Raw genomic sequence first — 23,954 nt, forward strand, 5'->3', positions numbered from 1 at the left:
TCCCTCGGTTCTCCTTTCAGCTGTGCCGCTTACCTTGGAATATTAATAAGCCTTAACCTACTTTTTTCTAGTTTTGCTGTTTAAGGTTAGCTTGTGTTCAAGTATAGCCTGTGGATTGGACTCTTCTAATTTAGAATTTGTCATCTGTATCATCATCCATTATACACAACAATTTCTGTCCAGAAGGGACTTTAAAGATCATCTGGTCATACTTGTTCTAAGGTTTTCCTTTTATACCATTTATGAAGAAAGGATTTGGCAGAGCAGCAAGAAAAGATTAAAGGGTGGCTTCTTTGGCATTGTTTTGTATATAGACCATACACCGATTGCAAATGAGTCTTATCTGATTCTTGAAAGGGACTTGATGGCAGAGTCATCTCACACAGAACTGTGAAGTAAACCAAGGTTTGATCCTGACACCTTCCTGTTTGTTCTCTCTACACACCTTCGCTTGCATCAGTCAGATCCTGGCTGGAAGCATATTGCATATTCAAAAGGATCCCTGAGAGGGCTTTGCAAAGGTACAGACAGGGTTAAGGGAGCCTACAAGGGGTGGTAAGGCACCAGGGGACCGAAGGCAATAGGAAGGTGTTTTGTTGCCACCCCAGCTCTGAGGGGCAAAGGGAGGAATTCAGGAAGAGCTGTGGTCTTGGGAAAAGGCCCTGTGACAAGAATGATAGCTCTAATTTAGAGGGAGAGCACTGCTGCCCAACCTGTCAAAGAGAGAGCTGAAGAATGTGCATATCCACTTCCATGTCCCACTACCCTGTCATCTGTCGGCACATCCCACTGTACAAACCCAAAAGGAAGCCGGAAGGCAAGAGAGCCCACATGCTACAACCCAAGGGGCCAGACTCCCAGAGTACAGAGCAGGATGGAGAGTGCGTCTAGAAAGACAAATGGAAGATACCCCAGCACAGGCCTCTATATTTCCCACCTGCTTGGCATTCCTCCACCATGTAGCCTTCCCAACCTATCCTCCCCAAACCTGGCCCTTTCCTCCCTACTATACAACTTTCTTACAAAGTGACTGGTTTACCAATCCTAGATGCCTACCCCAAAGGGTCGCCCGTTGATCATCTGAAAGAAAGTCTTCCTAGGGACTTGATTTCACATGCCATCTCAAGGGATGGCTCTGTGGCAGGTAGATTTAGCAGAGATTTGAGCAACAAAGGCTCTCTTCAGCAGCACTTCTGAATTTCTACCATGAATGACTTTGTACCATCTGTTTGTAAGAACAACCCAGCCCCATAGATCCTCTTCTTAAAAGCCCTTTCTAGGAGTTAATCACAATTATCTGAAGGTAAGAAGCCATCCTATATAACATTATTTTATACAAAGTTGTTACCTGATAGCTATGATTTTATTTAGTTCAGAAAATTAATTAAGGCTTTTCACCATTTTTTCATGAACTTTACCATTAGGTAGGTTAGGAGTATTTTATTGTATTCTCTTTCTGTATAATTTCTACTCCTTGTTTAAAGAATTGGGATCTTGTCATCTCAATTCTGGTTGATCCATCTGAATGCTGTGTGTTTTTGCCTCTCCTTGCCCGCCCCACTGGTAGGCAGGTGTATGACTAACCTATCCCCACCCAGTCACTTGGCTTGAGCACTTTTCCTGAAATCTCCCAAACCCACATTTCTATCAAGATTTATAAAAACAGACTCACAGAGCATAGATAGGAAGGAAAAGCAAATAGGATGGTCTAGGCAGTAAGAAGAAAGGGACTAGAGTTTTTAACCTTAAAATATGACTTTGATAGCACACAACTGCTGGGATCTCGGGCTCTGCTACTGCCTGGGCCATGTCTCCTCCCACAGTCTTCAACCTTGGAGTCCGAATGATAGCTTAATCCAGTCTCCTCTTCAACAGATAAATCAACTAAAACCTGAATAGGTGCAGTGACTTGGCCAAGGTCACACAGCTGGTTAGAGACTCTCCGGCTAGATTGTTGTCCCTTGAACTCTACCATGAACTCAAACACTGCTCTGAGAAAGTGACAAACTTTGCTACATGTACCACAAGTTTAAGTTTTGTGGGCCGTCTCCCTGTTGGTTACCAAGGAGTCTCAGAAGCTCCAGTAATTCAGAGTAAATATCCCATCCCCCAGAGGGCCTTTGGGAGGACTCTGTAGAGAACAAAATTCAGCAGTCTGACCATGGCATATGATTCAGAACATTCAGTCCCTGGACACATGGCACAAAACCAAAATGGCCACTATTCAATAATACCTCAGTTTACCAGAACATGTGTAGCCAAAGCTGTTTCCATTCTCACTTTAGTTCTTCCTGGGAGCGGGATTTGAAGATACAATGATGAAGTGAAAAATCCCATTGTCTGACAAAAGGACAGAGGAGTTGAATTTGAGATTTCCCTGGAAAATATGAACTACATGGGCCCCACTTAGGGATAACCATATGTCCCATTACAAGACATAAAATCCACCAACACCTTTCTTTTTTTCCCATATGCTACTTAGCTCAATACAATCTTTACCTTAGACACAATGAAAAAGTGTTTAAGAAACAAACTTATTATTTGAGAACTTTTTCAAGTGACCATTATTTTCTTTGCAGGAATATGTTCCCTCCAAATCTGGTGGAAGCCTGCTTTAAACAGGTAAACACTCTATAGCCACTAATTCGCTTTTGAAATTCCTCTTTGGCATACCAAACAGAGTGGGACCTCCTTATCCATTTTGTTTTATTTTTTTTCCATTTCTCTGCAGTAAGAAACACTCTTTTGCCAACCAGACGGAAAGCACTAGGGTTTTCTGGGGGATTTGTAGGGTGTGGGGAGGTCTTACCCTGTACTAAAGGCTTATTAGTTACCAGGTACTAAATGTGTCGCATACGAATAGCTCATCCAGTCTCTGTTAATTGTTAAAAAGGCCAATCAGGAGACTCCCTCCCTCTTCTTGTCCCCACATTCCACACACAAAAGCCCACCAAGCAAACAAATTCTAGTAGAAGATACATTTACAATTTGCTTTAAACATTAGAGAGATTATTCAAGTTTCTGGGTTTAATGTAAAAAGTGAATGGGTTGTTTTTTTTAAAGTCTCCTAAGAGCCTTATGGATTCTATGTGCCAAGCACTAATGTTATATTCAGTCCTCACATGAATATGATGGGTATCATTGTCTTCATTTCATTGATGAGGAAACTCGTCTATGATAATTCAGGATTGTCTAATAGGCACAAGATCTTACAAGTAATAAATGGTAGATCCAGAATCCAAACCTACTGTGCTGACTCCAAATTCTATCCTCTTTCTGCTCCTACATTCTGCTTCCTGGAAAGGTTTGAGACACCTCCCTGGAGGCTATAGTGAGGTCCAGTTCCTTTTCCTTTTTGCCCATATCCAAACAGTTCTTGGCTGTCTGTGTTGTGGATACAAATATACTTTGCTGCTAGGGATTAAAGTTCATTCTAACTTCACCTGAATAAAAAAAGCTTTGTGGCCCAAAACATTAAAAGGAAAACACTTAGACATTCTGGGTTAAATAATAGTTCCAAAACATTTCTCCAGATGGTGTTACTTGACCCTAGTTGTAATTCCCTAACCCTATCTGTAAAACAAACAAAATAAAACCCCAGCCTTGTGGAGGACTAAATTTTACACATACAAGTAACCCTTTGTCCCCCCACTTTTTAAAATTTTTGTTGACTATTTTTAATAGGTAATGTGTGCACACGCTGCAGGATTCAAACAGAATCCTTTCTTTAAAAAAAAGTTTAAGAAGCCCAAATTGAACTTTCTTTATTCAAAACCAACAATAACCATAAATAATAAACCCCTTTCAATCCAACAAGCCAACCCCAGCACCATGGGGCTGACTATTCCAGTTAGTCAGCTGGCACTGGACAACATCAAAAATGCTGATTTCTAGCAGCACCAGAAAAAGTGCAGACTTAAGCAGATTTATTGTATTTGGTTTGGGATTGCATTTACAGGATTTTGAAAGGGAAGCAAAAGTATCTTCCCAGATCTATTTGTCTTAGGCCAGAATGCAAACGAGGTTGCTATTTCTGTAGGCTACAAACTGTGTCTAAGGGGAAAGAGTTGGAGGCTTAGGAAAGGCTAACCAGGATTGGAAATCTACCCTAGACAATCCATAAAATGCATAAGCATCCTGATGAAATAAAGATTTGAGAGTTGACGGGAATAGGACACCAAAAAGGGCCAGTTTCTTTGTTACTTAGAATTACAAGCAGTATCACTGGTTGTTCAGAGATGTGTCCACAGTATTGACAGCTGGCCGTCGTTGTTTGAGAACAGTGGTTTCCTATTGGACAAAAAACTCTCCCATTCACTCTTGGTAGAGAAATGGCCCAGCACTTCATGTACAGCTGTGAGAACCAGTCAACATCCTTACATTATTACTCTCCCTGATCCTTGACTACCATCAACACAAAGGCCAGGAATTCTGCTCTCATTAAAATCATAGATGGATGGGCTTAATTGTTTTATATGGTCACAATCATATGCTCACATCTTCTGTCTGGGGCATCTATGCAGAAGCTATTAGGAAAACACCATATCTTGAATACGAAGAGAAATTCCTTTATTGACCTGAGAGTTAGGTTGTCATCCTCAGCTATTAATGAAACATCTATTCTTAAGAATAATATTATCAGAAGTGCCTAGAAGACCTTTGTTGGGGAATTTTTAAATTGTTTTAAATTTTGTTAAGTTTTTAAGTTAATTCCAGTTTAGTTAACATACAGTGTTTATTAGTTTCAGGTATACAATATAGTGATTCAACAATTCTATACATTATTCAATGCTCATCATGATAAATTCTCTCTTTAATTCCCATCACCTATTTAATCCATCCTCCCACCTACCTCCCCTCTGGTAACCACCAGTTTGTTCTCCATAGTTAAGAGTCTGTCTCTTGGTTTCTCTCTCTCTCTCTCTCTCTTTTCCCTTTGTTCATTTATTTTGTTTCTTAAATTCCACATATGAATAAAATCATATAGTATTTGCCTTTCTCTGACTGACTTATGTCACCTAGCATTATACCCTCTAGCTCCATCCATGTTGTTGCAAATAGCAAGATTTCATTCTTTTTATGGTTGAGTAATATTCCATTGTATATATGTACCCCACATCTTCTTTATCCATTCATCAGTAAACAGTCACATGGGCTGCTTTTATAATTTGGCTATTGTAAATAATGCTGCTATAAACATTGGGGTGCATATGGGATTTAAAATTTTTACTATTCAATGAAATCCCCAGCTAAGTCTAGTCCCTAAAGGGTTTTGTTATTAAGCACCATTAACCAATAGTAGTGTAGTACTTTAAAATTTACAAGATATTCTCATATATTCTGCTCGATTTGATCATCACAACAACCCTGTGAGGTAGAACCACCACAGTTCTTTCTGTTTCACAGCTGCAGAACATGAGCTGAAGGATGTTCAGTGATTTGTCCATGATCCCATAGCATGATCCTATAGACAGTAAAGGGACTATTGTGAATGTTTGGATTTATAGTTCTTAAAAGCCCATTATAGTCATTTTATTAGGGTTTCAAAAAAAAAAAAACCCTACTTCAACGTCTTCAGCCACATACCTCTTTCCTGTTAAGATATGCTTTATATTTGAGTGCGTGTGTGTCTGTCTGTGCTGAGGAACTGGTAGGGGTTCGTCACAGATTAGATGGATAGATGATAGATACCTTCTATAACACTATTCTCTGAGTGCAAGGTATTGTATATGATTATAGAAAATTTGGACAACAGAAAAGTTAAAAACAGAAAACAAAAATCACCTTTAATCCCTGTTGTGCCTTTTCTTTTAAAGTTTAAAACCAACTATGAGAAGAGAAGCTTTAAAGTGCCCATCCAGTCCAACGAAACACTCGTGAGCGCCGTGATAAACAATGTGTCGGAGGCCATGGAGACTCTTACAAGGATCACAGAGGAGCTGGTCCCAGTTCCAGGGTCTGTGAATGGGGTCAATGCCCTTGGACTAGTTGTCTTCTCCATGTGCTTTGGATTTGTGATTGGAAACATGAAAGAGCAGGGGCAAGCCCTGAGAGAGTTCTTTGATTCTCTTAACGAAGCCATCATGAGATTGGTAGCAGTGATAATGTGGTACGTATTTCCATTGGCTACATATGCTGTATCCAGATGCTTATTACCATCAACATGTGTTCTGTACTGAGGAAGATGCCACCAGGCAGGATAGCCAATTGCAACAATTCCACGTGGGTAAACACAAGAAAATCAATGATTTTCTGGGCCTGTAGTGGCCTTGAACCTGTCTGCAAGCCTCTCTTAATAATTTGCTTCCTTGTTTTTGAAAGGTGTCTACTTCTTCACTCCGGTGCTGATGGGATCCCATTCCTCATTCCTTCATTTTATATCTATTTAGTCTATATCTATTCAATATATGTTCATTAAGTGTCTACTATATGCCAAGCATATAATGCCAGGTACTCTGGACATAGCAATGAAGAAAACAGACGAGGATGTCCTAGAGCTTGTATTCTTTTAAGGGACATAGAAAATAAACACACAAATCCACCATGTGCTTTAGTAACAAATACTGTGAAAAAATAAATAAAACAGCAGATTTTCTTTTGTGTGATCTGATATGATAAAAGGCAACTGGGGAAGAAGCATAAAATTTGCCTTGGATGGTTTGAATGGTTCACAAAGGCCTCTGAGGAGGTGAGTTTGTTGCTAAGATCTGACTGACTAGGAGAAGCTAGCCATTCAAAGTGCCAGGGGAAGAGCATTCCCAGTGGAGGGAAAAGCAAACATAGAGGCCCCTTGACCTTCAGAAAAAGTGAGATTGCCTCTCCTCCGTTTCAGCCCTAAGAAAGAGACATCAAATGGCAATTTGGTGGACCGCCTGAAGGACTCATGGGAAGCATTATAGAATGCCAATCCACAGTTTATAACAAAACTTCCTTCAAATAAAGTTGAGAGTAGGGTACAAATGAAAACACTAAATCTGCAAAGGAACATTGACCTTGGAAAGTAAATTCTTGCCAGCTGGGAGAGAACCGTTTGATTGGTTTAGGCCTCATGTAGGGGTTACTTTCCCTTTGGCCTTTATTTTTAATCCAGACTCCTTCTTGGCACTGGAGGGACGGAGGCATCCATTTCTAAGAAAAGCCCTCGCCAACATGATTAAAAATATCCTTTGTCTTTATTGCCTCCAAAGCCCAGAGAAATCCATTTTTCAGGAGCTTGTACGAGGTGGATGTGAACTTGGGCACGAAGACTGATCAGAATGTGGTCTCCACAGGAGCCCTTGATTGAAATCCTGGGGCCCCTCCTTTGAAATCCTGGCAGAGCTGAAAGTGGACATTTATCTTCATATTATGAAAATGCCTCCACCTTTCACCTCTTTTATGAAAGAAGCCCATTCAAGGCTGCTGAATGAACCTCACATGTAGCTTTTCTAGCTGTACATTTGCCTGCACATTCAGCCTTGAGTTATTACATTTCTGAAAACAGGTACTCTAATAATTTCCTGGCCTGTGTTTTTAAAGGACGTTTAAAAGAAGCATTGTATTTTTCAACTTGAAATAAGACCTCCACAGCTCCCAGCAGACCCTTGTCCTTCAGGGTGATTGGCCCCTCTGTTTTTGGTAACGTGAGTTTGGGCATAGTTCACTGCATACATCAAAGGGAGTTGAAAGCAGGGCAGAGGGATCTTGATGCAACAGGGGTTGCTATACATACAAGTTGTTTTGTGTCTCGTTTGTTCATTCTTGCCAGGCTACAGGGGAAGATCACAAATGTCAGTAGCAGCGGGTGGGTGACAATTACTTAACTAGAACATCTGTAACCTGATCGTGGCGGTACCTGCATACACATTGTTAATTTGAATAGCTTTGGATTGATTATATGGTTGCCTTCGATCTGTGGGAAATGGTACTAGTTTTCCATTGCCACGATAACATGAAATTTACTCAGTAAATTTATATAAAAGTTGATTTGAAGACTAATACTGAGTGATAGTGTAAGTGGTATGTAATATGGGGAAAAAGTAACAAAAACGGACTTCGATTAAGAGAGATGACTGCAAATCTAAAACACTGAAATGGCATTGTGTGTGTCTTGCTTTAAGTTGGAACGCAGGCTCTGATGTGGGAAACCCTCCCAAAGTCTGGATATTGGTTCAGTGGATTCTGGCTGTGCAGGGTACTTAGAGAAAAGGCAGGGGAGTTGGGTGGCATCTGAGGACCGAAAAAGTGACTCAGATGAGGTGAAAGGAGAATGATCTAGAAAAAGAGGTGAGAAAAAAACCAAAAAACAAAAAACAATAAAAACCCCACAAAACCTCTGTACCTGTCTTTTATCATAGGCTAAGGAGAAAAAAAAAAATTGTGGCCTAGCGAAATTCTGAGAGGAAAGCCTGATTATGCGCTATTTATATTTAAATTTATATTTAAAAAAGAAAAGAAAAGGGGCACCTGGGTGGCTCAGTCATTTGAGCATCCGATTTCAGCTCAGGTCCTGATCTCCTGGTCCATGAGTTGGAGCCCCACATCCAGCTCCTTGCTGACAGGTCAGAGCCTGGAGCCTGCTTTTGATTCTGTGTCTCCCTCTCTCTCTCTCTCTGCCCCTCCCCCACTCACGCCGTGTCTCCCCCCCCCTTTCTCTCTCTCTCTCTCTCTCTCAAAAATAAAAAAATTTATTTTAAAGAAAAGAAGTTCACAGTTTCTGCAAGTTCTAATAGTCTCCTGGGCACAAAAAGTGTGGAAATAACCCTCACATTTTCTTGTCACGTGGTAGTTTCTTTGGAATAGCTCATTGGAGATCAGGCTTCCGACTGTGCGTATGTTGCTTCTACATAGGTACGCCCCTCTGGGCATCCTCTTCCTGATTGCAGGGAAAATTGTTGAGATGGAAGACATGGGAGTGATTGGGGGGCAGCTTGCCATGTACACGGTGACGGTCATCGTCGGCCTGCTCATTCACGCAGTCATTGTCCTGCCCCTCCTCTACTTCTTGGTAACTCGGAAAAACCCTTGGGTTTTTATTGGAGGGTTGCTGCAGGCACTCATCACAGCTCTAGGAACCTCGTCCAGGTATGTATGGATATATGTGTGGCTTATTCCTATCAAGAAATGTAGCTCAAACTTAACTTTAATCCAGAACCCTGGGAGGCAGATGGGGGGGCAGGGGGTGCGGTTCTGGGTTTTACACTTCCAGGCATATGAATTGGCCTTTTCACTCAGGTGCTAATCAGACCTAGTTGGGATTGAGGGAATGGTTGGCTCTCCTTTGGGGAGACACACATATCAGCTATTCCCTTCCTGCCCACTGTCATCTCTCTCTTCCAGTTGACCTTTGCCTGAGGGAAAGATGGCAGAGTCACTCGGCACAGGCCATGAGGATAGGGGATAATCACAAGTGATGCCTCACAGAAGAACCCAGGAGCAGGAGAGCTGCAAATAACCCAGTGAGGGGACCCACACTGTTGCTAACCCTAATCCCCTATTTATACAAGTGCTGACTTAGTTCCCTTTAAATTAGGACATGGGAGAGGAAGGAACTCTGTCCAAAGTACCAAACACAGGGTCATGGTCTAAACCATCTGGACGATCAGCTGACACACCTTTTTTTTTTTTTTTTTTTTTTTACCATTCTCAGTTCTGCTACCCTACCCATCACCTTCAAGTGCTTGGAAGAGAACAATGGTGTGGACAAACGAGTCACCAGATTTGTGCTCCCAGTGGGGGCAACCATTAACATGGATGGGACTGCACTCTATGAGGCTTTGGCTGCCATTTTCATCGCTCAAGTTAACAACTTTGAGCTGAACTTTGGACAGATTATTACAATCAGGTATGAGGAAAGTTCTACACACTTGCTTAAGAATGACTTTACATGATGAGACGGTGATCAGGGATTGGATGAAGAAACTTGTTGGAAAGCAGATCATACATAAACCGGAGGTTGGGGTTTGTGGCAATAGCTTTACTTTTGATATTTAGATATTTTTATTAGTTTTTTTAAATTGCAGATGTACACATTTATTAATAATGAAATTCTAATAATATAGAAATGTAGATAGAAAGAAGTGTAACTTACCTGCCACTCTCACCCCCCCCATCTTTCCATAGGTGACCACTGTTAATGTTTGGGGTACAAAACCCATTTCTAGTGCCTAGACACACACACACACACACACACTTTTTTTGTAATTGATGGACTCATACCATGCATACTGCTTGCCACTGGATTGATTTATTTATCAATGTACCATCAATAAAACATCTAACTCTTTTAAAATCTACAGAATATGGGGTGCCTGGGTGGCTCCGTGGGTTAAGTGGCCGACTTCAGGTCAGGTCATGATCTCACGGTCCGTGAGTTCAAGCCCCATGTCGGGCTCTGTGCTGACAGCTCAGAGCCTGGAGCCTGCTTTGGATTCTGTGTCTACCTCTCTCTCTGCCCCTCCCCTGCTCGTGCTCAGTCTCATTCTATCTCTCTCTCTCTCCCAAAAATAAATCAAAACATTAAAAAAAATTTTTTTTAATAAAAAAAATAAAAATAAAATCTACAGAATACATAGTATGGATATTTCTTTTTTAAAAATGTTAGATTATACTTCAGTTTTAAATAGCATTAAAATGCATTAGCTTTTACTGACAGTATTAAAAAAATACACTTGAAAAACTGGATTAACATTTTCTCTTGGGTTAATTTTTAGGCACTATAAAATAGAGGAGAGGCCACATGGACAAATAGATTGAGAATTTTATTTCCGTGGACTATTTTTTAACTATTGCATTTGAGGTATCTGGTGAAAGGTAATTTTCCTTTCCGTGCCTTCCCCTAATTTTTTAGCTTCCTTCTCCAGAGGCAACCACTGTGGCTTGCTAATTTCTTTTATATTCTTCTGGCACTAGCCCATGCATATCCACGTGCATATGTGATTGTAACCCCCCATTTTTACTCATTGACAGTCAGTTATGCACAACAGACCAATAAGTGACTGCAAGAGAGACTCACAATCCAGATCAGACCCTCCTCTTCAGTGTGTGTGTGTGTGTGTGTGTGTGTGTGTGTGTGCGTGTGTGAATTATTATCAGCAATTTGTTTTGGATATCAAAATAGTTTTTTTCACTTTTCATTATAAAAACTCTCTTACAAATGGGAAAGTTGAAATAAAATGATGACAGACATCTACCCAAATCCAACGATTAACATTTTACCATTTTTTGCCTCTTTCTCTGCCTTCATTACATTTCACATATACAGAGTCCAACATAGATCTCCTGAGAATAAGAGTCATTTTCTACATAACCACAATAGTAGGAATCTTTAAAATACTTCCAGAATACCCACTCTGTATCCAAATTTCCCCAGTTGCCCCAAAAATATCTTGTGTAGCTTTTTCCCCTAGACCACAATATAATCCATATCTATGGCTTGCATTTGGTTTTTATGTCATTTTAGTCTGTTTTCAATCTCTCAATTCCCCCACCTTTTGTGTGTGTGTACACATATGTTTATTTGGAAATAAGTTATGTTAGACTCCATATATATGTTTTGAGTTACTGGAAAATAATAATAGTCGTAGGATGCGTGATGATTAAAAAATGAGGCCGATCATGGCCAGAAGTGAGTGGCCTGGGTGTTCTGGGAGGCCTGAGCACAGTCTGACCACACTGGGACTGGGAGGTCAGTATCTCAGCTCACCATAACCTATTCTTGGGCATACTCTGGTATACTTGTTGAAAATCCCTGAGTTATAAACAAAGGTTCAGTTGCATGTGGCAGAGTAAAAAAATAATAATAACAATAAGAGTGACTTCAAGACAGAACTGCATTTTTTCCTCATGTGGAACAGCTCTGTTCCACAAAGCCCTCAAGGCTGGTAGGTGTTTTACAGTGTAAGGGACTGGGGTGTCGTTTCCATCGTCTCTGGGGTGTCACCCTCATCCAAGTGGTCCAGGATGGCTTATCATCACCTCCAAATCTTAGCCACTGGGAAGAGGAGGAGGGCATAGCATGCAAGGTACTTGGTCACTTTCATCCATATTTCATTGGCCAGAACTTAAGCTCCAAGGGAGGCTGGGAAACGTAGTCTTCATTCTGAACAGCCATTTACCAACTAAATACTCTAGTACCACAGAAGAGGGACAATATGAGGGAACCATATAGTCTCCTCCACAGACGTACTGCTTCATTAATTCCACTTTATATCTAGGTAATACTTTACTATTTATAAAACATTTTCCATAGTGTCACATCAGCCTGAATCAAATAGGTATTTAACAGAGTCCTAGACAGGTTGTATGCCTTACAAATCAGGTCTACGCTGCCTCCATAAAAAAGATTTATAGTCATACAGAACTTTGTTCATAAATCATTTGCTTTTGCATTAATAACTTTGATTTGTTTTTTCTGACCACATTAACCTTACAAGTTCAGTAGCTTTACAATCCTCTACTTGGACAGAATTATTGGAAACAAATTGTTATTGTAACTATGCAGTCTTTTAGACCTTGGAAAATGTTTTCAGGTATGTGCAAAAGTACATAGCTACCAATTTCTTCATTTAAAAATGGCTGTAGTAGGGGCGCCTGGGTGGCTCAGTCGGTTAAGCGTCCAACTTCGGCTCAGGTCATGATCTCACCGTCTGTGAGTTCAAGCCCCGTGTCGGGCTCTGTGCTGACAGCTCGGAGCCTGGAGCCTGCTTCGGATTCTGTGACTCCCTCTCTCTCTGACCCTCCCCGTTCATGCTCTGTCTCTCTCTGTCTCAAAAATAAATAAATGTTAAAAGTAAAATAAAATTTAAAAAAAAAAGAACCTCTTCATAAATACTGGTTAACGTTATTGTTAGCTCCGCGGGTTTTTTACACTCTCATCTAAAGTTTTCTAAAGCACGTCCTCTTCTGTTAACTTGGCAAGTCAGACATCGCCGCTGTGCATGGTTTTTCCGGGGCCTATCATTTGGGGAGATGTGTACAAATGTTTTACGTTTGGGGAATTCTTTTAACAGCATCACAGCCACAGCCGCCAGTATCGGGGCAGCTGGGATTCCTCAGGCGGGCCTGGTCACCATGGTCATCGTGCTGACATCCGTGGGCCTGCCCACCGACGACATCACGCTCATCATCGCCGTGGACTGGTTTCTGTGAGTATGCTCCGACTGCCTCCCGGCTTGCTGTCGCAGGGACCCCCTCTGTCTTCCTTAGGAACCTGGCAGCTGGGCACTCCCGCCAAAAGGGCTCCAAGAGCAGGGGCAGCTTGGCGTGTAATTGAATTGTCCTCACCGCCTGGTCCCTGCCCTTATCTGGAGGCCAAGTCCCAGACGCCAAGCGCTCTCGCTCCCTTATCAGCCCAGGGGGCACATCTGGCAACTACACTTCTCACTCCATAAAGCCATCCGGCGATTGGGAAACCGGCTGTCTGAAAGCCGACATAAATCAGCAAGGCATTTTCTGAATTGCACAACACGTCCTCGTGGTGGTGAGAACAGAACTACAGGCCCCACACACTGGCTCAGGCCCTTTTCCTTGTGCTTCCCATTCCAATGGCGTAATGCAGCACAGATGTGCGCGCCTGAACCCAGCGGGGAGAGGGGCAGCCGTGCAGTGGGAGAACTAGTGAAGCAGAAATGACTTTTGGCTCTGGGGAAAAGGCACCCCCCATCCCCTCAGACCCTAATTTGGGGGGCCCAGCCCTCTCTCATGTTCCCCTCACCCTTCCAGCTGACATTATCTGCCTCTTTTCTCTCATAAATTCCCTTTCCGTTGCAAAAACATCTTTTCACAGGCTGCCCAAAGCCGATGCCTAGAAGGACACAGTAGATGCTGGAGTCAACTGTATGTTGTCTTCACTAGAAGGGTCACGAGGAGCTGACGGGTGTGCTCAAGGCACGATAGGTGGCAGCAGGGTAGACAGTTGAGAGCATGAGTCCCACAGTCCCTTGGATCTGTTTGCATCCCAGCCCGGTGTGACATTGGGCAGCCTCACCAGCCACCCCAGTTTCCACCTCTATAAAATGGAGATGATAAGGCCATCCACCACCCCCTGGGGCTGCGAGGATTAACTGCAATGACGCACGGAAAGCATTCAGCCCACTGTTGGGCCCACGGTTGGCACTCAACTCCTTGAGGACTTTTATAGTGTAAAACTGTGATTCTCAAAGCTTTAGCCTCAGGACCCCTTCATACTTAAAAACTACTGAGGATCCCAAAAGTTTTTATCTATATGGATTCTATCAATATTAATCATATTAGGAAAACAGACAGTTTTTTAATTTTTTATGCTTTTATTTTATTTTTGAGAGAGAGAGACAGAGTGCGAGCGGAGGAGGGGCGGAGAGAGAGGGAGACATAGAATCCAAAGCAGCCTCCAGGCCCTGAGCTGTCCGCACAGAGCCTGACTCGGGGCTTGAAGTCATAGACCATGAGATCATGACCTGAGCTGAAGTTGGATGCTTAACTGACTGAGCCCCCCGGGCGCCCCGAAAACAGACATTTTTAAGTGCTAAATTCATTTAAAGGTTATAATAATAAACTCATTACATCTTAACATAAATAATATTTTTGCAAAAAAATGTCATTTACCAAACTAAAAATTTTGGGAAAAGAATGATACCCTTTTATTTTATTTTTGGAAATCTCCTTAGTGTCTGGCTTAATGCAAGACAGCTGAGGTCTCCTAACTGCTTCTGCATTGAATCTGCTGTGGTATCTTTTGTGTTATGTTGTAGTCTTTACAAAACCCCACTAGGCTTTCATGAAAAAATGGAACAAAAAAGGGCAAATAACATCTAGCATTATCACGAAAATAGTTTTGGAGCATCTGGGTGGCTCAGTTGGTTAAGCATCTGGGTGGGCTCAGGTCATGATTTCATGGTGGGTGAGTTTGAGCCCCAAATCGGGCTCACTGCTGTCAGCACAGAGCCTGTTTTCGGATCCTCTGTCCCCCTCTGTCTCTGCCCCTCCCTGTTTGTGCTCTCCTCTCTCTCTGTCTCTCTCAAAAATAAATAAACATTAAAAAATAAAATAAAATAGTTTTGACCACAGGCACCCCCAGGGGTCTCTGGATCACACTTTGAGAACTGCAGATATAAAGGAAGGTGAATTGTAGGAAAGAGAGGCAACGAGAAGTTTTAAATAAAAGGGGAATAGGAAGGGTCATTACCCACCGTTAGGACTGGAACTAGTAACTGAAGATTGGTAATCTATATATCCTTATAACTTTTAGTAACTACTATTATAAATATTATGTGTATTATGTGATGTTGCAATTGGTGGATACACCAAGCAGAATTTTAAAAAGATGCCTCTAAAGACTTAGCAGCCAGTTCACAATATGAGCTGAGATCACATGATGTTCACAGGAGCCCCATTTTTCCTCCCCCACACCCACACCCCCAGGGACCGCCTACGCACCACCACCAACGTGCTGGGAGATTCTCTTGGAGCCGGCATTGTGGAGCACTTGTCAAGACACGAACTGAAGAACCGAGACGTAGAAATGGGTAACTCGGTCATCGAAGAGAATGAAATGAAGAAACCCTATCAGCTGATTGCCCAGGAAAGCGAAAGTGAGAAACCCATGGACAGTGAAACCAAGATGTAGACTAACACACAAAATGCTTTCTTGAGCAGCAGGTGTTTGCAAACCATTGTAAAATGTTTCCATCTCGTTACAACTCATTCTGTCCAGTAAGCCCCTTACCTCCCTTGTCCTGCGTTAATACACTGATAGGATTGGGAAGTATTCATCCAAAAACAAGGGAGGATTTTGCGAGTCGGATCAGATCTTACAAGTTTATGTGGCACACAAAACTGTAAATGTGGTTCTTTTATAAGGTAGAGAGTCAAACAAATAGTAGGCTAAAACATGCTTTTAAATCAACCTGCAAAGTTTAAAAATCCTTCAGAATACAATTCAGTTTTAGTATCAAAACAAAACAACTTGATAAACCACAATCGGTTATCAAATGGGACAGTAGAAGGGTTTGTTCCCCTTTCTCTGCCGATTTGTGTTTTGATTTTATTAATCGCAAGACAATATGAATACTCACCTAGTGCACCTGTGAGGAGGCACATAAAAGTGAAATTTCCATGTGGCCATGGGCACATTACATCTCCTCTAGGCCTCAGTGTTCTCATCCGTAAAATCAAATGAGTTCCCCAGATGCCTTTATGGTCTCTTCTAGCCCAAACATCCTGTGACATCACGAAGAGCCTCCCCTCTATTTTCCCTTGGAACATCCTGTCCCAAGCAGGTATGATTCCATGGACCATGGGACTTTCAGAAAGGACGTTTACTAGGAATGAACATTTCTAAGTAGGGGACGGATGGCTGTGCGGTTTAACCAGGTCCTGTGGCCAGAATATCAGTCATGCAAGTCACCAGGCTGGAGGCCATTTCGGGAGCGGAATTATTCACGAAACTCTGCTCGGTCCTTCCCAGTACGGGAAATAGGCCCTTCTTTCCTATTCTTCCCAAACCGAAGGTACTTCTCTGGGCAGGATGTCTCCCACCACTCCTCAACTGACTATGGACTTTTAGGAAGTAAAATGTAAGACTAGCAACTAGCAGGCATGCTCATAGTCTTACTATGGAACACTAAAGAGCCAGGTAGGAAAGAATGGAGCATGGTTGACGTTACACAGGGGATTTTGAGACACCAAGATTTATAGATGATCTTTAAGGAAGAATTTAAAAGGAGAGGTTCTTTTTTTTTTTTTTTAACCTGAAACACTTTGTCTCTTCAGTTCAAAATCATCCCCCAAGGAGGTCCACATATGAAAATATGAGGTCACTTCTTATATATAAAGAAGTCAAATGAATGAGCTCTCTCTCTAATAGAGGTCCGTGAGCTGGGTGGGTGGTCTCTTATTTGTTTTTGCCTATAATCAGAAGTTCTTAGAATAAGAGAAACAAGATATTTCTTTGTGTAAGAATTCCACATACCAAGTCATTCAAACCCTTCGGCCGGAGTGGGGTTTGGTTTTATTTTGTTTGTGTCCCTGAGAGAAATGGTAGAAGATGAATCAGTATAAAGACACGGTCAATGGGGTTCCAAGAAAAAAACAGCAGGGGCATTAGTTTCAGGCGAGGCAGCTCCCAGGTTTAGAGGAGATTAATTTTTTACCCCCTAAGGAGTATTCATTCAGTCAAAGACATGAAGTGGGAACTGTCAGACAATACCAGCTGTGTTTGAGTCTCTGACCGAAAATGGTGAAGAATGGGTTTAATTATGCTAACAGACTGGATATCTAGACATACACCCTCTGATATACAGTTAGAGACATTTTTTCTAGAGATCGTGAGCATCACGTGTGTACAAAAGTTAACGTTAGGCTGTGGTGGAATAACCATTTAATGCCAAGGCCTTATTTGGGAGATACACTCTGAAGGTTAATGTACATGGCTGTCGTCTCACGACACCAGTAGAGCAAAAATTAATCATGTCAAATTAATTCTGTTACGCCGTGTGATCTTTTTTTTTTAATACTAACCATTTCTTATGGAAAGTCAATCCTCTAGGACGATCCTCTCGCCAGCCCATCACAGGCTCTGCATATAACATGCACCCTGTGTGGACTGAGAAACATTACTTTGTAGATGTATTTTCAATAAAGAAAAAAAAAATAGTTTTACATTATAATTTTGTATGTTGTTGTTATTCCCATAAAGTTCCCATTCATGGAAGTATTGCAGTAAGCTCAGGCCAATGCCGGGAAGGGATCCCCTCCAGATCTCTGTAGGTTTTTACTAGGCAAAAGCTTGGGAGGACCAGCTGGGGGAGCCAGTCACAAGAAAATGAGGAAGGACGCCTGCTCTCCCGCCCAAGTCCTAGAACTAGGCTTGGTGAGGGAAGCATTTTGCAGTAACAGCCCGCCCTTACTTGTCCACATAAATTTCTCAGAGAAATTGAATCATTTCCACGTGGGGATTAGAAAAGTGTAATGCCACCGTTGATTCTCCCCAAAAAGTAATTTCCTGCCTGGCCTTCAAATTAGGTAGATTTATCTATGTGATTACTGCTGCCATTTGTGAAAAGAGCTGAATAAGATCTCAAGGGATGTTTCAGAAGCAGCCCCCGTGCTAGTAAACCCTTCTTTTCATAAAGAACAGCTTGTGGACTACTGCATTTTCCCCCTCGGGCTTTTTAATAAAAAAAAAAAAAAAAATTGGCAGACAGTATTATGGAATGCCCAGGTTGAGGTTGTGTCTGGAGACTCTTAAATGTGACCCTCTACCTGTAGGTAACAGTCAGAGGAGAGGCTCTTAAGTAGGGTCTGGAAACCCTTGGGTCATGGGTTTCCATGTGAAGACCTCAGTGGGTTTGCATAGCCCTTGAAATTGTAGGGAAGGCTTTGTGCATTTTCTTTTTTCTGGGGTAGAAACTTTAATTTCCATCTGTTTCTCTGAAGCCTCTTTTGACCAAAAAATTTACAAATCAGCGTTTGATCAATAATACATCCTAACTTATTTCAAGGCATCTGTGGTATTCACATAGCTGATTTGGGAGGTTCACAGCCCCAGGGAACCAAACCAGCGCTGGCCACCTTGAGGGGACCCATATCTGGACATGTGTGAGGACATTCTGGGCACAGAAGCATTCAGGGAAGTGCCACAAAAGATCAATCCAGTACTAGGAAATGCTTCCTGCTGCAATCACCAGGCTTTTTCTCACTTCTGCAGTCTAAGCTGGGTTTTGCACCCTTTCCAGAGTGCAAGCCTGAGAAGCTGGTCATCCTCCTGTGGGAGGTCTGTGGAGACATAGCAGCTCGGTCAAGGTGTGACTGTATGGCCCGTTTTGGGGGGCGGGGTGGGGTGGGGATGCAGAAGATGATGGGGAAGGAAAACATAGATCGTTAGGCGTGGTCGTCACAGATCTGTTCACAATATAACTGAACATTTTTCAGGTGAACTTCTTAAAAATGTTTCTGATAAGTAAATACATTTCTAACAAAGTTTTTAAATCCTACACTTTGAGAAGCTGGGGGGGGGGGGGGGGCTGTGTGTTCCCTTTCTCATATTTATCCTTTCAGCACCACTGTCTTGCCCCAAGCAGGATTCCCTTTCCCAAGTTAAAAAAGTCTCACTCTCCAAGTAAAATCCTTTTTTGTTGTCTTTATTCATAGGCACCACGTTGAAAACAGGGATTTTCGTGCTGCTAATTGCGTGGGTCTGAAGGGAGCTTAGAGGAAGGGTTCATTTCCTTGGGAGCCGAGTGAGGAGCGTCCTGCGGGGCGGTGGGGAGGGTGGGGGGGAGGGTGGAGGAAGGGGGGGGGGCGTTGGGGGCCGGGAGCCCTCTTTCCGGGCCGCCTCGGGGCACTTGACCCGAGGCTGCTGTCAATCATCCGGCCTCCGCCACGGGCTCGCAGCCTCAGCTCCCACCCGGGTGGTCCCCCGAGCTGGGGCAACAATGACCAGCTCTGTGTGGCCTGTTCCCGGGCGCCAGAACAGTTGGGAGGTGTCACGTCGAAAGCAGGCTCCGAATGAATAAATAAACCGACATAAAAAGAGCAAGGCAGGAAGAGCGAAGGAAGCTGATGGGGAGCTTGTTAAGAGGGAAAGTGGGAGATGAGAAATCTCTGGGTTATAAGAGGCCCGGGCTGGGGGGAGCGATACCCAAGACAGCCAACAGGGGGAGCCCGGAGCTCTTTGCGGGACGGCGGGGGGTGGGGGGTAAGGACTGAACTTCCTCTTAGAACTTGCTTGGATAAGCACCTAAGGAATTCCAAGGTCTACAGAGCAGAGGGAGGATAAGTATAAGAAAGTCATCCAGCTGCTTAAAAGTTTTCAATGCCCCCATTTCTGTTTTCGCTCTAGTCTTTCTGCTTCTCCAATAGCCTCTCCCCCAGGGACCCCTTCCTTTCTGGGTATTCTCCTTTTGGTCTCCGTGTGTCCTGCCTCTCTCCCCTCCCAACGCCTTTTTTGCCATCCTGTTCTGAATTCTCATCTTCCTTTTCCGTCACTTATGCTTCCCAGGCACAGAAAGGAACTCGGAAAGCGTGATGGTAACATTTTCCAGCTGATCTTTCCTCATCATGACCACAGAACTCTTTGTCTCAACCTTCAATTTGGAAAGTCACTTCTACTGAATCTGCACACACAAGTAGGGTGGTCGGATAAAATAAAAGACGCCCAATTAAAAGTAACAATGTCTTAGTAGAAGTATTAAATAACAATGTTTTAGTGGGGGTACATCACAAATATTGCATGGGGTAACCTGTAATTTTATTTGTGAATCTAATAACCCTACATACAAATGAAATGAAGAATTCAAGACAGTTTATGTTTGCCTCAATGAAGTGATACTACAGATAAAAGTTTGTGTGATTACTAAAAATAATCATCCTAACTTTAATTTCTCTCTACAAACAACACGCTTTAAAAGGCAGTCCAGACCTGGGATATTTCCCACTATTTATTTGCTTTGGGGACATTATCACTCATTACATGATTGTAAATCTTGTGGCTGCATTTTAAAAGCCTGATCAATCACCTTTTAGACTTCACAGAATAGTCTTAAATAAATTAAACAGTACTTCAGCTATCCATGCTTGAAATATTTTAAGATTCACATCTGTTTTTCTTTTCTTCTCATTCCTTTTTTCTCTCCTTTCTTTTTCTCAATCCTTCCTCCTGACCACCACCCGCTCCCCCCCCCCCCCCAACAAAATATTTTCTGTAATCCATTACAGGGCTGAAAAATTTGGCATCCACATACTGTTTTCCACTGGTGAACACATTTTTTTCATTTGGGGTGCTCCTTTTAGGAAAGCACCCATATTTTTTTCATATTGAGCTATTCAAAGGCCATCACTTTGCAGTCATTGTAAACTTGGGAATGAGGCATTTCTCAAAGGTTTTTTCAGGGAACTTCCCCATCTGTGGATGGGCATCATTCCTACAAAAGCCCCTTCTTTAAACCCAGGCTGAAGCATATGAAAAGCAGGGCCCAACTGATACTGCAGAAGGACAAAATATGCCCCTAAAAATCATAAACTGTTTCCCAATAATTGCACATGCGCATGTTAAAGATAGCAGTGAGCCTCAGAGAAGATGGTGTCAGATGACTTTTTCAACTCTGCAGGTTCAGGGGATCCTAAGAAGGCCTGAAGGCAGCCAGCCTGGAGTTTACAGACACTGCAGGAGAAAATAAAGACCATCCAGGAAGTCAGCTAAGCCACTAAAGGAACTGATGATGAGTCTGCCCTGGGGAGAACTTAGCACTTAAAGATTCTGTCACCAAATCCCACTGCCTTGGCACCACAGGGCCTCTGTGAAGCATTGTTTCATTTAAGTTGATGATGAGCTATTTGCCAAAGAGGTAGAAAACAAACTGGAGAAAGTCCATGTGGGAATTAGAAAACTAACACAAGTAGACTAAAACTAGCTGCGTGTGTCCTAAAACCCAAGGCCTTCGGCTTCAGAGTGGTGGTGGAACCTAAACTTGTCCGCAGCACTGGGCTGAATCCACACTTGTTACACCTGAATCCTCGAGCAGTTTCCCCAGGGTCCCAGGATCGTCTTCGTCAACCCTGGAACGTAATCCATTGACTTCGTGGTAATGGCAGTTCTAGAACAGCTTCACTGGACAGGTCAAGTGGAAAGCAGACTTAGGGGAAAAGGAGGTTTAGTCTCTCACTTGGTTTTAACCACCTGTGGTTCCTTGACCTGGTCGTCCAGCGCCCTCATCTGTACATGTGGGGGACTGCAGTCTTCAAAGCAATGTTGGTATCAGGCTTCTACACGTTGGCAGAGGTGTCACAGCGGGCTTCTGGGGTCAACTAAACTTGACGCACGAGAGATTAACCTTCAGCTTCCTCATCCTCAATGAATATGAGAATACTGTCTTCATGAGGATGTAAGGAAAATGAAACAGATGATAACAGAAAACCCCCAGCACGGTTTCTGGCACTTAGAAAGATTCTTAAAATGTTTAGAACAAAACCGGCTCAGTGAAGGAGGAAGAGAGTGGGGGTGACACTGCAGAAGGGGGGAGTGTTTTCCAGCTCCATCTGTGGGCAGGACGGAGGCCAGGAGGCCAGGAGGCCGCAGACCTACATCTTCTGGGAGGGGGGCTGTCGCCCCTGGAAACCGGCATCATGAGAAACCCTCGGGCCTCCTCACGGAGGGGCCGGGGCCTCTGCGCCCGGGCGGACCAGCAGCTCTGCCAGTCTCCTCCGAGGGCTTTTGTTAGGCTGGGCTCCCGGGAGCACCGCACTGCATGGCGGTTTTGTGCATGGCACAATTTGACACTCTGAGGAGACCACCCAGCTTCCTCCTGAGTCTCTCAGAGAACAAAACTGCCCCTCTGTGTGCCAGTGACCTCCCCTTCTGCTAGGCTCCCTTCCATCCTCTGCCTCCCTGCCAAGGGGAACCAGAGAGGCGGTCAGGCCCTGGCTCTGTGGGAACCCAGGGGATGCTGTGCTAATGAGCTGGCCCCAGCAAGTACCTGCGGTGCTGCTGCCACCCCGTGGCAAAGGTCTCTCTCCGGGCTCCTCGTGGCCACTCCAGACCAGGCTACGTGGAAACAGCACTTGCCTGAAACTCATTACTCAGTGACGAAAGCAAAGGCCACAAAGACAGAAAATAGTTCAGAAAGCTGAAGCAAAAAAGGAAATTGAAGCATTCTGTGTCTACAGCAGTGATGCCCAAGGTGTGGTCCCCAGACCAGAAATATCAACATCCCTTGGGAACTTACTAGAAATGCACATTCTCAGATTCCCACCCTAGGCCTACCTAATCAGAAACTCAGAGGGTTTAAGACCGAGCCCTGCCATCGGTCTTAATAAGCCTTCCAGGTCGTTCTGCTGCGCACCAAAGTTTGAGAACCACTGGTCTAGAGTCCAAAAAGAAACAGACTTTGGCGTTGACAGACTGTCCTAATCCTGGCTGTGCCTCTGAGCTGTGTGACCTTGGGCGAGTTACTTAACCTCTCCACGCTTCAATTTGCCCAATAATCAATCCTATTTTCTAGGATTGTTGAAGGCTAGATAAGAAACAAAGGTAAAGTCACTGACATATACACATGCTTGATAAATGGTGCTAGTTTGGGGTGTTATTATAATGGGAATACATGTATTCACAGTACCACTAGAATACACAGAGAAAATGAAGTTCTTTCCTCTATTTAACATATATTTATAGAGCACCAGCCATAGTAATGGGTAATATAGTCACAGGGATGTACAAAGAAAGTCCCTCCATTCATAGAGTTATATTCCAATAAACATGCACTATGGACTAAAGAGTGTACCCTCCAAAATTCATGTGTTGAAACCCTAACTTCCAATATGACATATTTGGAGATGGGGCTTTTAGGAGGTAATTAAGGTTAAATGAGGTCATAAGAGTAGGGACTTAATTCGATAGGATTGGTGGCCTTCTCTCTCCATGCACATACACCGAGAAAAGACCCCATGGAGACACAGGGAGAAGGCTGCCATGTCTAAGCCAGGAAAAGAGCCAACCATGTGGGCACCCTGAGCTTGGACTTCCAGGCTCCAGAACTGTGATAAAACAAATCTCTGTTGTTTAAACCGCTCAGTCTGTGGTATTTTGTTATGGTAGCCCAAGCTGACGAAGACATAGGGTCAAGTTGGAGCGTCTTGGTGACTCAGTTGGTTAAGCTTCCAAATGCTTGGTTTAAGCTCAGGTCATGATCTCGTGGTTCATGAGTTTGAGCCCCACATTAGGCTCCATGCTGATAGTGCTGAGCCTGCTTGGGAATCTCTCTCTCCCTCTCTCTCTCTCCCTCCCCAGCTCACATACTCTGTCTCTCTATCTCTCTCTCTCTCAAAATGAATAAACTTAAAAAAAAAAAAGACATTGGGTCAAGTTGCAATCACTGTTATGAAGAATGAAAAAGCTGGGAAGAGCCTGGAGAGGGATCGGACCACTATTTAAATAGGATGGTCAGGGAAGGCTTCCTGAGGAGCCTCTGTTTTCGGAAAGACGTGAATGGAGTGAGAGAGCA

General features: G+C 43.2%; 1 protein-coding gene across 1 annotated transcript in view; it reads left to right on the forward strand.

Moving 5' to 3' along the window:
• The window catches only part of SLC1A3 (solute carrier family 1 member 3), a 78,849-nt gene extending 61,228 nt beyond the window's left edge, over positions 1-17,621 (forward strand). The window contains exons 5-10 of the mRNA XM_040495483.1: positions 2,580-2,622; positions 5,817-6,109; positions 8,830-9,063; positions 9,629-9,823; positions 12,990-13,124; positions 15,379-17,621. Coding sequence (XP_040351417.1) covers positions 2,580-2,622; positions 5,817-6,109; positions 8,830-9,063; positions 9,629-9,823; positions 12,990-13,124; positions 15,379-15,583 — 1,105 coding nt within the window. The 3' untranslated portion in view covers positions 15,584-17,621. The remainder of the gene's footprint in view (positions 1-2,579; positions 2,623-5,816; positions 6,110-8,829; positions 9,064-9,628; positions 9,824-12,989; positions 13,125-15,378) is intronic.
• Positions 17,622-23,954: the final 6,333 nt, after the last annotated feature.

Source organism: Herpailurus yagouaroundi, unplaced genomic scaffold (genome assembly GCF_014898765.1).
Source record: "Herpailurus yagouaroundi ecotype Mexico unplaced genomic scaffold, PumYag 29, whole genome shotgun sequence".
Lineage (NCBI taxonomy): Eukaryota > Metazoa > Chordata > Mammalia > Carnivora > Felidae > Herpailurus > Herpailurus yagouaroundi.